Raw genomic sequence first — 17,150 nt, forward strand, 5'->3', positions numbered from 1 at the left:
ATAAGCATTTTGTGCAGCTTTTGTAGGTAATTCTTAGTACCTTTTGCAGTGACTCAAATTGTGATGTGAATTTTAAGTAGCTTGGGAAGACATGTGAGACTTAAATTCTACAGTGCTGGTAGAGAAAGCAAATGACCAGGAGTTAAAGACATGTAGGTTGTAGTCATAAATCTTGACATTAATTTGCAGTGTGGTCTTAGATAAATTACCTAATCTTTTTAGGTATAATTTCCTCATCAATAAAATAAAATGATTAAACTGGGAGATATTCACATTTCTTTTCAGCTCTATGACTGTGATGAATCTGGTAATGGCCAGAAACAAGTATTCCCAGAGAGTTTAGGAGAACCAACACTTCTCAATTGTGTGGGTCAGAATAGCATGGAGTTTGTTTTTGTTTTGTTAAATTATACAGCCCTCTCCCCCCATTCTGATTTGCCTCTGTTGCTGGAGGTAAGTTGTTAGTTTATTGGTCTCTTCTATGTTTGAGAATCACTATTGGGTGAGCCATTTTGGAGGTGTGGATTGACTAGCCAACACAATCTAATTTCTACTGGAGTAAATGATGGGAAATTATAGTGATTCAAGTTTGTTAGCCACATATTGCCCATTGAAATGAATAGTAAAATAGAATTTAAATGTATATGTTCCATTAGAATGCTTACTATAAAAATAGAATAAAAGAAGTGATAGTGAGGATGTGAAAAATTGGTGGGTATGTGAAATGGAGCAGCCACTATAGAAAACAGTATACGGTTTCTCAAAAAATTAAAACGAAAACTACCATATGATCCCACAATTCCACTTCTGGATATATACCTATCAGAATTGAAAGCAGAGACTCAAACATATTTGTAGCAGCATTATTCACAATAGTCAAAAGTAGAAGCAACCCAGGTGCCTACTGATTAAGGAGTGAATAAACAAAATGTGGTATGTATTGTTAAGCCTTAAAAAGAAAGGACATTTTACACATGGATGTACCTTGCGGCATTATGCTAAGTGAAATAAGCCAGTCACCAAAAGATAAATTCTGTATGACTCCACTTATATGAAGTAAGGTGGTCAAATTCATAAAGATACAAAGCAGGATTGTGGTTCCCAGGAGTTTGGGGGAGAAAAATATGGGGAAATTATTGTTAAATGGGTACAGAAATTTAGTTTAACAATATAATAACTTTTCTGAAGATGTATGCTGGTGATGGTTATATAGCAATGTGAATGTACTTAAAGTTGTTAAACTATACAATTATAGTATCTTCCTCATAGGACTATTGTATTGAGATAATGTGTATAAGTCTGTTATAATCTTTAAAAAATGGTTAAGTACAGTGTAAGAAATATAGTAAGTAACCTATATAATAAAGAGGTAATATGCAAATTGGCCCTCATACTCTTGCATCACAAGATGGCCATCCACATGTCATCACAACATGGCTGCTCCCACATCGCCACAAGATGGCTGCCCTCACATTGTCACAAAATGGCCACCCCCACATTGTCACAAGATGCCTGGCAGGGGAGGGCAGTTGGTGATGATTGGGCCAGCAGGGGAGCAATTAGGTGTCAATCAGACCGGCAGGGGAGCAGTTAGAAGCTATCAGGCTGGCATGTAGAGTGGTTAGGGGCAATCAGACAGTCAGGCAGTCAGGCAGGTAAGTGGTTAGAAGCCAGTAGTCCCAATTATGAGAGGGATGGCCCAGTTTGGAGAGATGCAGGCCTCCTCCCCCCTGCCAGTGCACAAATTTCATGCACCGGGCCTCTAATATCCTAATAACTATGTATGATGCCAGGTGGGTACTGGAAATATCAGGGGGAGCACTTTGTGAAGTGTCTGATTGTCTAACCACTTTGTTGTACACCCGAACCTAACACAAAATAATACTGAATACAAGTAATAAAAAAAAAGAAAGAAAATGTCTTTTAAAAAAACAGTTAAGATGGTAAATTTTGTTCTGCATGTTTTACAATTTAAAAGAATAACATTTTTTTAAATTTAAATGAAGTATTTTATGTTGAATGCTAAATATGAAAATTATTAATATGCTGATTATTTTACAAACTAATTCCTAATGACATAAAAAGAGACACCCTATTCTTAATTATGGAGGTTTTAAAACCTATTTTTACTTTTGGATTCCAGTATTTAATATTATGTATACTAGAGGAAACAAAAGGGAAATTGAAAGAGCAGGTTCTTTCTACCAAACATTAAGTATGGTTTATATCCTAATATATAAAAACCCATGGTCTGTAACAACCAAATGTTCGGCCTACCAGAGTTCAGTCCTGAAGTCAGTACTGGTTTGCCATGGTGACCCAGCACTGACTGCTGCTGCTGCCGTCATAGTGACCCAGGACTGACTGCTGAGGGGGCTGTGGATAGGCCCAGAGAGAAGCATGGAGAGAGAAGCAGGGTCTTATCTGTAGTCTCCTTGGCAGCTGTTGATCAGCCCTTGCCTCTCTCTTTCTCTCTGGGTCTGGCCAGCAGCTGTACCTCTCTTTCTCTTTGGGCCTCCCAGGGCACTATTGATCAGCCCTGCCTCTCTGATCAGGCCTGGAAATAGGCCGGGAGATGTTGACTGACAGAATAAAATCTGGGTGAACAGTGAGGAGCCAATGGCTGCCTAGGAGGCAGAGCTTTTGACGCTGACTGGTATAGAAACTGACTGATCAGAACCTAATCTGGGTGAATGTGAAGGCAGAATCTAAGGTGGGGGCTGAGGAGAAGTTTTAAGGGCAACAGCTGTTTGGTGTAAAGTGTAAGAAAAAGGTTCAATTTTTTTAATGACTAGTTTGGCATTATAGTGCATATGGCTGACTATCAGTCCAGATATAGGGATTATGTATTTTTGTCTGCCAAGAGCATGTCATCCTGCTGAAAAGGCTCTCCCCCACCGCCCTATTTAAGCAATCCTATCTTATATAATCTATCTATACTAATAAAAGGGTAATATGCTTATTAGACTTGGTTGATTGGCCATTCTCCGGATGTCCAACTTCCTTCCAGACAAAGCCATGGTGGTGGGAGCTGAGGCAAAGAGGGCAGTTGGGGGTGAGATTAGGCTGGCAGGGGAGAGTATTTGGGGGTGAGATTAGACCAGCAGGGGAGGGAAGTTGGGGGTGAGATCAGGCTGGCAGGGGAGGGCAATTTGGGATGAGATCAATCCAACAGGGAAAAGCAGTTAGAGGGGAGATCAGGTTGGCAGGGGAGGTCAGTTGGGAAAAATATCAGGCTGGCAGAGGAGGGCAGTTAGGGGTGATCAGGCAGGCAGGCAGGTAAGTGATTAGGAGCCAGTGGTCTCAGACTGCAAGAGGGATATTCCACAGGGATCAGACCTAAACTGGCAATTGGACATCTCCCAAGGTGTCCCTGATTGGAGAGGGTGCAGGCTGGGCTGAGGGGACCCCCCCGTCCGTTATCCCCCCTGAACAAATTTCATGCACTGGGCCGCTAGTTGTACTATATTTATTGTTCCAAAATACCATTAAGGCACCAAAATTTTATATATTTTTTCATCTCCCATGCTGAGTCAATTCCAGGTGGCAGAGCCATAAAGGATTTTGCAAAATATATTGATTTAAAGGAAGGAAAATAGAGTTATGTATTTTTAACAAGAAAGGAAGAATTTATAATCACAAGCTTTAGTGCCCAAGATGACAATTAATCTGAGAAATGTAAAAGCAGAAGGATCGCTAGTAATCATGGCATTTATGTCTTAGTAGGGGAATTGAATTCAGAAGTTGAGAAAATCATAATAAAGCACTGACCACATAAATCAGAATAAGAGGAGAGGGAAGGCTTTTGGAGAAATATAAAAGGACAACCAGGGACCTAGACTTACAGAAATGCCAATGAAACTTACATAGGCTCCTAATTCTCTTACGGAGGGAAGGAGAGTTTCATCAGAAACTAAAAATTCAAAGTTTTTGTTATTAAGGTGTATTGCTTAATGTAATGGAAACAAAATACATAGGCACGGTAGTCCAATATCTTAACTAGAAATGTCCATAAAAACATGTTTCAAAAACTTTGAACCTTTTCAGTATATATCTTTCACTAGGGAGCTAAGTTTTATAAAATTCTTATTTACATTAATAGTCCTAGGGATAAAAAGGAATACAGCAAACAGTGGACAGCTTACAGGCATATTTACCAAACCATTTAGCTTCTCCCAGTTTTCACAAAGTAAATGCTGCTCCTTGAAATCACTTTCTGGCAAAAGAAATGTTGTCTTATAAAGTGTACCCTTGGGCCTTACCAAGATTTACATTAAGACCTGACAAAATTCTGTTTGCTTGCCAGTACATCAACTTAACTGACAGTGCACATGCAGATGTGGGCATGGAATGGAATAGAAAAGCCTGATGGGGTAGAGGTAGAGTTACACAAAAGACAAAGCACTGTTAGCAATATTTAAAAAAAATATATTATAATTATAGTCCTAAAAGTAGGATTGTCAGTTAAGAAGCATGTAAATTTTAAAAGCAACCTCTGTGGTAATAACAAGCTACTTGGAAAAGGAGCAAAGGAATAATTTAGCAAAATAGAAATGATATGCAAAAACCAATGAATATTTGCAAAAATGTGCAACATTATTAACAATCAGAAAAGTAAAAATAAAATACTTTTCATTTCTCATTTTGGAACAAACAAACAAAAAAGAGTACTACCATTAAATTATGGCAACTTCAGGTAAGAAAGTGGGAAAACAAAACTCTCTTATTGTATTGATAGAAGTAGAAATAGGTACACTATTTTCAGAGACTATTCTGTGAGTGGTTATTACATTTGAAAATTTACATGCTCCTTCACCAACAATCCTACTTTTAGGACTATTATTATAATATATATATATATATATATATATATATATATATATATATATATGTTCATCATAGCTGCTTTTAGGAGAAAATATATAAAACATTCAAAGTGTTCATCAACACAAATAATTTGATAAATTATAGTAATTCACGGAATATTTTGAAGGTATCAAAATGATGTATAAACATGTATGCAAACCTGAAAGCTTTTATAACAGAAATTGAAAAGAGAAAGGCAAAAACAAAACAAAAACACATTTCATTAAAAAAAAAAAAAGTCAAAATGAAAACCAAACAAAAACACTGTATGGACATGCATGCCTATTCAATACAGGAAAAAGTCACAAAGCTATACCACAGAGGATGCTTTTAAAGGTAAATTGGGTGGGTAGAGTGAGCCAATTTAAAAATTATAGTGAAATTGCATTTTTTACTTCTATGCTCTAACAGAAAAAATTAAATATGTATATGCACTTTCAACCTTGGAAAGTAAATTTGAGAGTCAGACCTAACTAGATGATACATGACTAGTAGGAGTCTTTGATCCATAGGACAAACCATACCTCCCACTCCCTTCACTTTATTATAGCACTGTGATGGTTAAAGTTATGTGTCAACTTGACTGAGCCATGGGGTGCCCAGATATCTGGTTACACATAATTTCTGGGTCTGTCTAATAGTGTATCTCTGAAAGAGATTAGGATTTGAATTGGTGGATTGACTGAAGCAGATGGCCCTCCTCAGTGTGGGTGGGTAAGCCTCAGAGGGTTGTAATAGAACAAAGTGGAGGCAGGTTTAATTTTCTCTGCCTGACTGATTGAACTGGGACATTAGTCTCCTCCTGCCCTTGAACTGAAATTTACATCAGTGTTCCTGTTCTCAGGCCTTCAGGCTCAGACTAGAATTTGCACCATTGGCTTTCCTGAGTCTCCAGGTTATAGATTGCAGAATGTGGGACTTCTCAGCCACCATAAGCTTTTGAGCCAATTCCTTATAATAAATCTCATTGTGTGTGTGTGCGTGTGTGTGTGTGTGTGTGTGTGTGTGTGTGTGTTATAATATAGGTTATTGATACTTATCATTATATATAAAACTATGTATTTGGATATATAATTTATAATATATATGTACTAGTACACACACACACACACACACACACACACACACACACACACACACATCTCCTATTGTTCCTATTTCTCCAGAAAACCCTCATACAACCACCTAATATCAAACTGTAATTGCTTTTTGTTTCCTTCATGGTCCTGGTCTGTTCACCTTTGTGCTTTTTTCTTTCTTTCTTTTTTTTTTCAGGCTGTCTCTTCCCTCTCCTACTTATTCCTATCTCTCTTTCATTTAATTAAATGAAATACTTCTAGAAAGCCTTTGCGATCTGAATAACCTCATCCCCTAGGTTACGCTTGGTAGACTTTCTGTTTTCTCATATTACCTTTTAACCTTGTACATCTTTCTCTGGGTAGTTTTATCCTGCATTTTACTGTCCAACTAGACCAATCCATCTCAGCATCCCCTGTCCCTAACATAGTTTCTGGTACTTAGCAGCCTTTGAATTAGAAATAAAAAAGTTTGTTGATTAAACGATGAGTGACTGAATAGATGGATTGGAATTGAGTGTAACTAATTAAAGGAAGAATTGGAGCAAGTCTGGCTTTCATCACGGATTAAATAACTATAAAAAAAGCAATTTAAAAACACATGCTCTGCCAACAGTGGGTATCTTTATAATAGTAGTCAATATATAAATGTATACATATATATTGTATAAATTAAAGTGAAAATTATAAAGAAGTTTCACTTTATATTTATAAAGATAGATGTATGTACCCCCTGGGCATCTAAAAGTATCCTGTTTATAGTTTGCTTTGTGTTCTATAAGACCTGACATATTCTAACTCAACTTAAAATGCTCATGACTGCATAAGCAATATATGATTTTAGGGTTCTCCTTTTCTCTTTGGGAAATATCTAATCAAGACTAATTTTAAGACATCCATGAAGGTTATTGGGAAAAAATAGTTGTTAAAAATTATTTTAAAAAATCCCACTCAACCCCAGGCATTAAAAATGCATTGGCAGGGCTGTTGGAAATGATGTCTATGTTTTTTTTTTGTTTTTTGTTTTTGTGTGTGTGTGTGTGTGTGTGTGTGTGTGTGTGTGTGTTTAATTTCCCACTGGTACAGAAAGAAGAGCAGTATTCACTGTGTGATAACTCACAGACCTAAAAGCTCTGTTTCTTAAAGATCCAAAAATGTGGTATCTGAGCTCCCAAGTGCAGGTAAAGTACTAAAGTGAATCATATATTTTTGAAGTTACTTGGGAAATGAATAGATGTAGCATTGCTACCTCTAAGCCCAGGGGTATGACAGTTAGGCCTCTTGGCATTTTCATAGACTCAAAGCTGTTGAGTATTTTGTCTTGTTTTCCCCCAAGTTGTGTTCAGTCTGATTATTCATTTCTGTAATAAGGGCCTAACCCTGCTTTTAAGGTTTTGTACGTATCAACATATTACCAAGCACTTACTGAAGCCTAAGTGAGCTCTTACCCTCTCTCTGCTGCTAGTTCATGACTTTTCATCCACTTTGGTGGCATTTTCACTCAATGTAAAACTATGCTAGAGAGCTCTATGAGGAAGAGGAAAGGAACAACCAGAAAATTACTGTATATGGCCAGTGTGGTTCATGGGTTTGGAGCACAGAAGACTGGAATGACTTACTTACTAAGTTCTTATAAAAGGATATAACTCAGAAACAGACAGAGATGTAGAAGTAAAAGTATGGGGAAAGGCATGGAGCTTCCACGCTCTCTGTAGTGTGCTGCTCTCCTCACTCCTGCATGTGTATATGAACTTGGAAACTGTCAGACTGGGGTTTTATAGAGGCGCCATTACACAGGCATGAATGATTAAATCATTGGCCATCCATGATGGAACTCTCCAGCCCTTTCCTCTCCCAGGAGAGTGGGGGTAAGACTAAATGTTCCAATCCTCCAATCATGGCTGGTTTCCCTGCCAACCAGCTCTATTCTTAGGTTCGGTCCTAAAGTACCTCATTAACATAATAAAAGATGCCTTTATAACTCTCCTCATTTAGAAAAATCCAAGGGTTTTAGGAGCTCTGTGCCAGAAACAGGAGGAAGACCAAATAAATGTTTCTTATAAATCACAATATCACAGGGGTTCTATTAATAATGGTGGGGCACCTGGAAAAATTGAGACTTTCCAAACTAAGGCATATGGTCACTCTGCATATAATATGCTTCTCCTCTAGGGAAGCCTCATTACTTGTCTTCTTAAGTGCTGGTTATTTTTTCTCTTTTACAACTTTCTTACCACAGGGGCTGTTTAAAGAGTAGTTATCCTCATTTTCCCTTGAACTCCTTCTAGAGCCTTGTCTCAATAAAGTCTTCTTGCTTTGAAGGTCAGGCTATCAGACTATATTTATAACCTGCTACTCATTCTTACTGCAGTCATCTGCTGACTCTGTCACTCCTCTAGCGTTGCTTGAAGATTTCATCATTTGGCCCTCTGTCACTATCTCAAATACTAGTTTTATGGTTATTTTTGGTGATCTGATTATTCACATAGACATTCTATTCCAGTACTGGGTTTCTCAGTCTCTTGGCTTTCTGTTTTCCAAAGATTGTGTCTTTTCTCCTACCTTTGCCACCACTCCCATGTCATATTCCCAATACCAACACTCACTTTACCATCTCAATTTCAAATGTGTCATCACAGTACCAACTTCATATTATTTCCAATCCAGCTTTGCACTTTTGGTTCATGACTCTAGCTGTTCAGTTCTATCCACACCTACTGTTCATTGCTCATGCCATTCTCAATCTCCTTATGTCATCACTTTCCTCTTAGCTCAGATTTCATTGTCCCAGGGGTCTTTAGCTATCTTTCATCCCTAGATACACACTCATTCATGGTGATATCATTGAGTCTTATGACTTTAAATAAAAACTCTTTGCTAATAATTACCAAATGTTTATTTCCATCTAGAACTCTCTCCTGAATACCCAACTCAGGCATGCATCAGCTTTCTTGGTTGGATACATAAAAATAATCTTTGCCTGGATAAATAATAAGCATTTTATATTAACTATCAAACCAAAGGCAAATTTTCATTTGGCTTCTCAAATCTGCTTTTCCCATAGTTTCTTTAATCTCAAAATAAGTAAATAGGCAACTTATTACAACTTGCTTTCAAAAACTTATATTTTGGATGTTAATAACTTTTAGTGCTCATACTAGAATTTACTGGACTTTGCTATTCATAATTATTTTTTTGAGAAGGATTTTTAATAACTTTTTAAAAGCAATTTATTTTTCATTGATCTATTTTCCAGAGTTATGCATGTTTGGATTGTAAACTCTATCTTATTTAAATGTACATTTTTATGATCATGGTGGATTAATTTGTGGAGTTTCTTCCTTCAGGGAGGATCTGCATTCTAGAGCTTCCAATACTAAGCATTTATTTTCATATGTTTACTTATTCTAGTCTCTAATGAATTAAATGACAACTTAAAAAAATGACAGCTTCATTCTTCCAACTACTTAAGATTCATCTTTAACTCTGCTTTTTCATACCCCATATGCAATATTTTAGAAAATTTTGTTAAAGCTACCTTCAAAAGATATTCAAATTCAATTACTTCTCACCAATTGCACCATAACCACTCTGGTCCATCCAGCATTGTGTCTTACATGAATTATAGCAATGGCCTCCTCACTGGTCTCCCTGCTTCCAGTCTTGGCTTTCATTTCAATCCTCCAGTCTTCCAGCTAGGATTAGAGCTGGCCCCGTGGCATGGATAGAGCCTTGATGCCCCAACTGAACTTTGGCAGCTCCCTTTTACCTACACTGTTCTGGGACTTAAGTAGATGAGTGATGTTGCAAATTGATTTTTCTGGTTGAATAATGCTGCTGCCACCACCACCCATTTTCCTGTTATCATAGTATCCTTCAGAGTCCCTCTTCCTCTCCCTCTCCTCCTTGCATTTAACTACATAGTCTGAAGAATTATTTACTTAACATTGAAGTCCTCTAGCTAGGGCAGAAGTTATAATCCTACCAATCCTGCTTTTCTTTTTTTCCCTAGTAGCCTTTATTGCTGAAGTTCTGGAATAATTTGTTTCTCACATTTGAATTATAATAGTTTATCAGATAATAAATATTGCCCTCTTATTAACCAGAGAAGTCTCTATTTCAGTGCTATACACAGATATATCATTCCTACTCAGATCCTTATCTATGACTTAGAATTTTCCTATCTATTCTCAGAAATTACCTGCCTCATGTCCCAGTTCTTCCTAAAATAATCTGATAAACCAAATCTCCACCAATGTACTAATGTTAATAGTTTAAAGTTATAATATTCTAAGATGTATTTGGGTTTTAACAGAGATTGATTTTCAATGGTATAATTTCAGAATTTCTGAGTCATCATATTGACCTCCTAATTGGTTTCCAGTTTCTACATTGACATCTTCTGTTTTTCTCAATAGAACAGACATAATTTACCAAAATATTAATTAGACCATGTTATTATGTTCAAAACTTCCTAAGTAAGTATCATGTATTACAGAGTAAAAGTCCACTTAATATACAGTTCTGTACAGCATATGTTCTCAGACTTTAGCATGCTATGAATCTTGTTAGAATGAAATTTACATTCAGAAGAGCTGAGATGAGACCTAAGAGTCTGCATTCCAACAAGTGATGTTGATGCAGGTAACCCCCAGGCCTATCCTATATAATAAAGAGGTAATATGCAAATTTACCCTCATACCCTCACAAGATGGCTGCTTATGACCAGGCTAACAGGAGGGTTAATGAGGATGACTAAATGACTGAACAAGAAGGCTGCATGGGGTGACCAGACTGACAGAGGGGGTCAGTTAGGGGTGCCAGGCTGGCGGGGAGTGGCAGTTAAGGGCAGTCAGACTGGCATGCAGAGGCAGTGAGGGATGATAAGACTGGTTGGGGCAGGCAGGCAGGTGAGGAGTTAGGAACAAGTGTTCCAGGATTGTGAGAGGGATGTCTGATTGCAGTCAGACATCCCTCAAGGGGTCCTGGATTGGAGAGGTACCTCCAGGCTGAGGGGACCCCCACCCAATCCCCCCTGCACAAATTTTATATACCAGTCCTCTAGTGCTGTAATAAAATCCTGTATGATTTGCCTTCTCCCTACCACCTCTCTGACTATGTTACACTTTTGATATTATCCCTTATTGCTGAAGTTACACTGGCCTCTCTCATAGTTAGAATATTCAGACATCCCCCCACCCAGGACCTTTTCATTGGCTGACCCATCTGTCTGGAAACACTTCAACTTCACCAAGATTTCTCTCTCCTCTTCTCCCTCTCCCGCAATCCCTCTCTTCACCACCTGCTTCAAGTCTTTATTCCAGTGTCACTTCCTTAGTGAAGACTTCCCTTGTCATCTGATGTAACAAAACAGGTCATCTTCTCCATGTCCCTCTCTCCTTCTCCTCCTCTGTTTTTCTCTTTAACACATATTACTACTAAAATGTAACATTTTATTTATCTTATTTATTGTATACTTTCTTCACTAAACTCCAAGAAGGCATTTTGTTTTCATTTATGTTCACGACAGTGACTAAAATAGTGGCTGACTCATAGTGGGTGCTCAATAAATAATTGTTTAATACATGCATTAAAAATTCAGTTATACTTTTCAAATCCCACTTTTATGCAAAACATCCTGGGAAGAAGAAAGCAAAAACAAGTTTGTTTTAGTTTATTTAGGCTAGCTTGATTTAGGTGCAAGTCTCCCAATAACAGCAAATCAGAACTCATTTACTTAACCCTCACTTAGGTTTCTTCAGTAAGAGCAGAATAAAGATGTTGGAAAGAATCTGGACCTATCTTCAAATAAGAGAAAGTTAATGAGACTAGTAACACAATTAAGAACAAACAGAACCTGAGACATTAATTGGATATATAAAGTTATAATCAGATTGTGAGGATTGTTTTTCACAATGAGGCAGGCTTTCCTGGAAGGCAGTTACTATATACCGTATCTGCAAATTCATGGCCAAGATACTGTAGAAGTTTGGTCTTCGGTGGAATATTGACCTCTGAGGTCCCTTCAGCCTGCACAAATTAGAAGGCAATGACAGAGAACAGGAAACTGCTATGTGGGATGTGCAAGGCTAGTTGCTTGAGGAAGAATCCACAATTGCATTTTATGTGTTCTCATGCGCTCCCACTGAGCTTTCACAGGTGAAAAGGTTATTGTTGGTTGGTAGGTTTTATTTTAATAGAAGCTGGGCAAGATCTTGCAAACTAAACCAAAATTCATTTTATTATTATTACCTCTTCTCTGTCTAGTCAATTGTCACCTGTCTGTGATTTTGGTTGAAATATATATTAAAGCAAATTTCATGTTGATATTTTCCATTATGAATTCCAAAAGACATTCTTTAATACCCCTCTATAAATTAGAAAACTGAATAAATGTGATGTAATAAATACTGGGAGATTTGATTTGCCATTTTTAAATTCATAAGTCGTTTTTATAATATTAGCAGACTATCAGGGAACAGAAATCATTCTCTACTTCTTTTATTGCATTATCTTTTTTGTTATGTGACAATTTTAAGTTAACCTTAGGACTATTAAGTACCGTAATAATGTCTTGTAGTTGTAAAGTTTATATTCATTCTCAAGAAAACAAATTTATTTTTAATAGCAGACAATTTGAAAAAAATCTTTCAAAATCCATTTAGTATATTTATTGTGGGCTTAAATTCATTCATATCCTATGAGTCACTAGTAAACCCTAAAATGCCTACTCTCCCTTCTCCTTCAGATAACATATAGATCCATTCATCCAAAATAGAAACACTGGGATCCATACCTGGGCCCTGGGAAATGGGGACTAATATAAGAATGAGGGAGTTGGAGGCCATTGCTAATATTTCAAGGACATTCACTTCCTTAAAGGCGGTGCTTGCAAAGAGGTTTATGTCAGCAGCATCAGTTTCTTTAAATAATGATATCAATGTAGTGACTGCAAAAATCACCAGGCTGACTCTAGTGGACCACAGCAATAGCAGTAACAGACAAATAATGTCATCTGAACAGGCACAGAATAACGATAAAATCCATGGCAGAATAACATTGATAGTCATCAAAACATTCTCCAACATAGTGTTTTTGAGTTTGCTTTTGGACAAGGAACTCAGACATGGGATCCAAATTATTCTGTTAAAGAGAAAAAGTGTATGCCACCGTTGCTGCTGATCCATTCATGCATTCACTCGCTTATTCATTTATTTGTTCATTCAATAATTTTTATTAACTATCAACCATTGTGATTTTTACTAGGCTAGCCACTGGAACAATCTTAAGCAAAAACCATGCAGTTCTCTCAAGGAGGTTGATGGGGTCTGAGAGAAAGTGTTACCTTTGTGTACATATTTATAAACCACAGGCCAGAATAAAAATCAGCTTCCTGCTTTCACAAACAAAGCAACACCCCCTTTTCTTGGTAAAATAACTTTTAAATGATAGCTATATAAAAATAATAAAAAATATTTTCACCTTTGGAAATAGAAACAGTCATTGGTAGGAATTTTGTCGACAAGATTAACTTTTACTCACAGATTGCTTCACATAATCATAAGTAAAGATAAACAAAAACAAAAAAGGAAATACTAGTAGGTGTTTGAAAGGATTGAATAACCTGAATGGTATTTGGAATGGGATTTGTGAAAACATTTTCAGTCTTCATGTTTATAAGTATCTAAGCCTGTTCTGAACAAAAATACAAGCTCCTGTTTTCTAGTTTTTGAATTCACTGATCCATTAGATCAGTGATCTTCAACATTTTTCATCTCATTACACACAGAAGCTAATTACTAAAATGCTGTGGCACACCAAAAATACATTTTTTCCCATCTGACAAAAATATAGGTATGGTTCTAATTCATTCACTCTGGTCAGCTATTATTGTGCTGGCTGTTGTCCATTTTTAATTTTTTTAAATTTGCTTACAATCTAAGAGAAATAAGGTCAGTGCCCCTGACTAAATCGACAAGTATTGCATGTTTTTTTTTTTGTTTGTTTGTTTGTTTTTTAAATCTGGTTGACAATCGCTGCTTTAGACACATACACTACAGAGGGTTTGAATTCCCTCTACTGGTACACTGTCGCTTCAAACTCTTCTTTAAATCAGCAGAAGGTATAATGCAACTGAAAACTCACATCAAAGTTAACTTAAAAAAAGAAATTGCTGAACTTAGCAATTCTAATATGAGAGACAAAAGAGTAGACTATGAATAAAGAACTATAGCCAGTACCTTCTCAATGCCTGCTTGGGACTCCAGAACATTATTCTCCGACCCATTGCTTCGGTTGATCATCCGCCACATTTGGGAATACATGCTGTCCCTCTCGAAAGGATTCATTCCCTTCATACGCACATGCTCAAACACTGCAGAGTCCAGGACTGTGCCGTAAGGAATGTCTGTCTGCTTGGAAAGGTCCTGGAGAGACCTTAATTATTAGGGGAGAAGAGAGACACAAGAATATTTTCAAGTGGAAATAAAGTTAAAGGAAACAAAGAGCAATATATGTGAACACAGATGCTAAATTGCTCTTCTTAGTTTGTTGTTTATTAACATTAAGATGAAATATATAAGGAGGATTGCTTTTAGGATGTATGGCAATATATAAATCATGAAAAGACAAAATTATTTCTTAAAGGAAGTTGAAAATTTCTAGTGGTAAAGCAATGTGTGTGGTCTTTCTTTCTTTCTTTCTTTCTTTCTTTCTTTCTTTCTTTCTTTCTTTCTTTCTTTCTGTGTGTGAACCTGCACTACAAAACAATAAAATCTAGCAATCCTATCAAAGCAAAGAAACACTAAATTGCATTTCTAGATAATCATATAATCGAGTGTTTTTTTTAAAAAAATCAATATATTTTAAAGCCTTAAGCCTATGTTCTTTTAGGTGACAAGGGTTAAATAATTTTTATAAAATAACTTGTGGCTCAGTGCACAAATTCATGTACAATTAAAGGAAAGTGATTAGAAAAAATATTTTAATATCGCTATTCACTCTTTCTCTATAATAGAAATGTCAACCAAATTCACGATCAACAATGACAGATCAAAACACATGTGTGTGATTGGTGCCAGTGAAAGCTATATATATATAAACTTGCTTAATTAGAATTGCTTTTTTATTTAGCTAAACTTTTTCCAGCCCAGTGAAGAACTTCTCTTTCAGGTAATTGTCAGCATCACAGCAGTAAATATCAACATGAAGCATATTGTTATTGTAGACCATCCAGGGAGAACAAAGGATAAAATATTTAATTGCAGCAGTGTTTGACTATATTCTGTACAGTGAAAAAACCCGAAGTCATTTTCAAGGTCCACCATTTTTTATTTGTTTTCAGTAGGGTCAAGTTTCTAAGCTTTTTAAATCTCTGTTTTTAGCTAATGAAAAGAAAATAGGATTCCATTGAGTCTCTTATCTACCTATTCCAGGATTTCTGTGATGATCAAATAAGGTGAGGCATGGGAAACACTTCACAGACATTTGGTTAAAGTGTGAAATGTTTGCACTTGGCTATAAAGCAAGTCGTGTTCTGAAGAAACTGCAAGGAGGCTAGATGCTCGAGAGAGGAAGCCAGGTGTTGCTATGTAAAATCATTACCCAGAGCCCACAGCCACCATTTCTGGGCTTGGCTGAGCTGAACTGTGGGCTGCATTTTGCACCATGGGGTCTCATCAGTGCAGGCTGTGATTTGGTGGGCTGTCACTCTAGGATGTTGGCAGGCCTGTATCCCACTTGGGGGGAAGCTGAGTGCTGCTTTGTGGGCACCAGGTTCATGGTGCCATTTCTCTGTAAATGGCCAGTGCACACCAAGGCAGCTCCTGTGTTGAGCATCTGCCCCCTAGTAGTCAGTGCACATCATAGTGATCGATCAGATGGTCAGACACTAAACCTATTAGCTTTTTATATATACAGATTACATTGTGCACAAACAACATGTTTTAGGGGCAAGTGTATACTTAAAAATTAGTTTCTTGATAGTCATTACTTATCAAATGGCAACTGAATACATCCCCAAGCAATTGACATACATTATACTCACACCAATGCTTCATGTTCAGAACTATTTTACCCATTTTACAGATGAGGAAACTTAAGTTGTGGGGGAAAAGGACTTGCTCAAAGTGGCACACTTCAGTGAAAGATAGAGATCGGATTCAAATGTAGACTTGACTGGTACCAAAGGCCATAGTATTTCTACATTAAAATTCTGACTCTTATTTCTATACTTATTTTGCTATATTATTGGTTTTAAGTGTGTGTGTGTGATAGAGAAACACACACACACACACACACACACACACACACACACACGAGGCTTCTATTTGTATTCAAATGGAATAAAGTCCATGTTTCTGAAAAGCTAACTATGACCTTAGCATTCTTTTTTACAGAGCAATGTGAAATTGTCCAGGATTTTCAAATCAATCTTTCCCGAATTATCTCTAAATTGATGATCAATTTCCTTATATTTGAGTTTCAGAGCCACTCTATACTTTCTTAGAGAACCAATTACCATGCTTCTGGAATTCATTGACTGTGTATAGGTGCCCAGCTCTAATGACTGTCATTTAAGAAAGAACATGTGTCTTTGGCACATTGCTCAAAATTAGATGCTGGCATGTTTCAGACTCACTCTTCTGAGAATGGGAACAGATTCTTTGAAACACTGTACCACATTTTGAACAAGAATAAATACCCACAGCTCTCCAACCACGAGCCATGAATTTCATGTTATGTATACCTCTGACCTTTGAGTCTGTTTCTAGACGGAGTTTGCTAATGATTTCCTGGGGGTCTTTGCAACCAACAACAACCAGCTTTGGGCAAGGGCATTGGGAATACACTTGCAGATCACCAGTTTCCATCATGTGCAAAATTGTGTTGCAAACAATCAATTATGTGCTGTTTGTTAGAGGATTTATACCAATTTCTAATAGTAATGTCTAGCAAAATTTAATTTGCATTCTACTGTGTATGCTTTTTTATGTTGTTGATGTATATCATTTACTATATGAAACCACCATGATAATTCCTTTTAGTTTCACACTTTTGCTGCATAAAACAATTCATGTAAAAACTGCTTTTGAAGGGACTAATTTTCTAAAATAGTCTATAACTACTGATATGCAGTTTATAAAAAATAAAGTGACAGTATGAATGAACAATTGAAGGCAAAAACAGATATATAAGCGAGCTACATGT

At 36.8% G+C, this 17,150-nt stretch overlaps 1 protein-coding gene across 1 annotated transcript in view; it reads right to left on the bottom strand.

The window, feature by feature from the left end:
• GRID2 (glutamate ionotropic receptor delta type subunit 2) overlaps positions 1 to 17,150 on the bottom strand; it is a 1,260,684-nt gene that overhangs the window by 206,858 nt on the left and 1,036,676 nt on the right. The window contains exon 13 of the mRNA XM_036411398.2: positions 14,183 to 14,378. Within this exon, the coding sequence (XP_036267291.1) occupies positions 14,183 to 14,378 (196 nt within the window). The remainder of the gene's footprint in view (positions 1 to 14,182; positions 14,379 to 17,150) is intronic.

This window comes from Pipistrellus kuhlii, unplaced genomic scaffold, assembly GCF_014108245.1.
Source record: "Pipistrellus kuhlii isolate mPipKuh1 unplaced genomic scaffold, mPipKuh1.p scaffold_m20_p_1, whole genome shotgun sequence".
NCBI classification, from domain to species: domain Eukaryota; kingdom Metazoa; phylum Chordata; class Mammalia; order Chiroptera; family Vespertilionidae; genus Pipistrellus; species Pipistrellus kuhlii.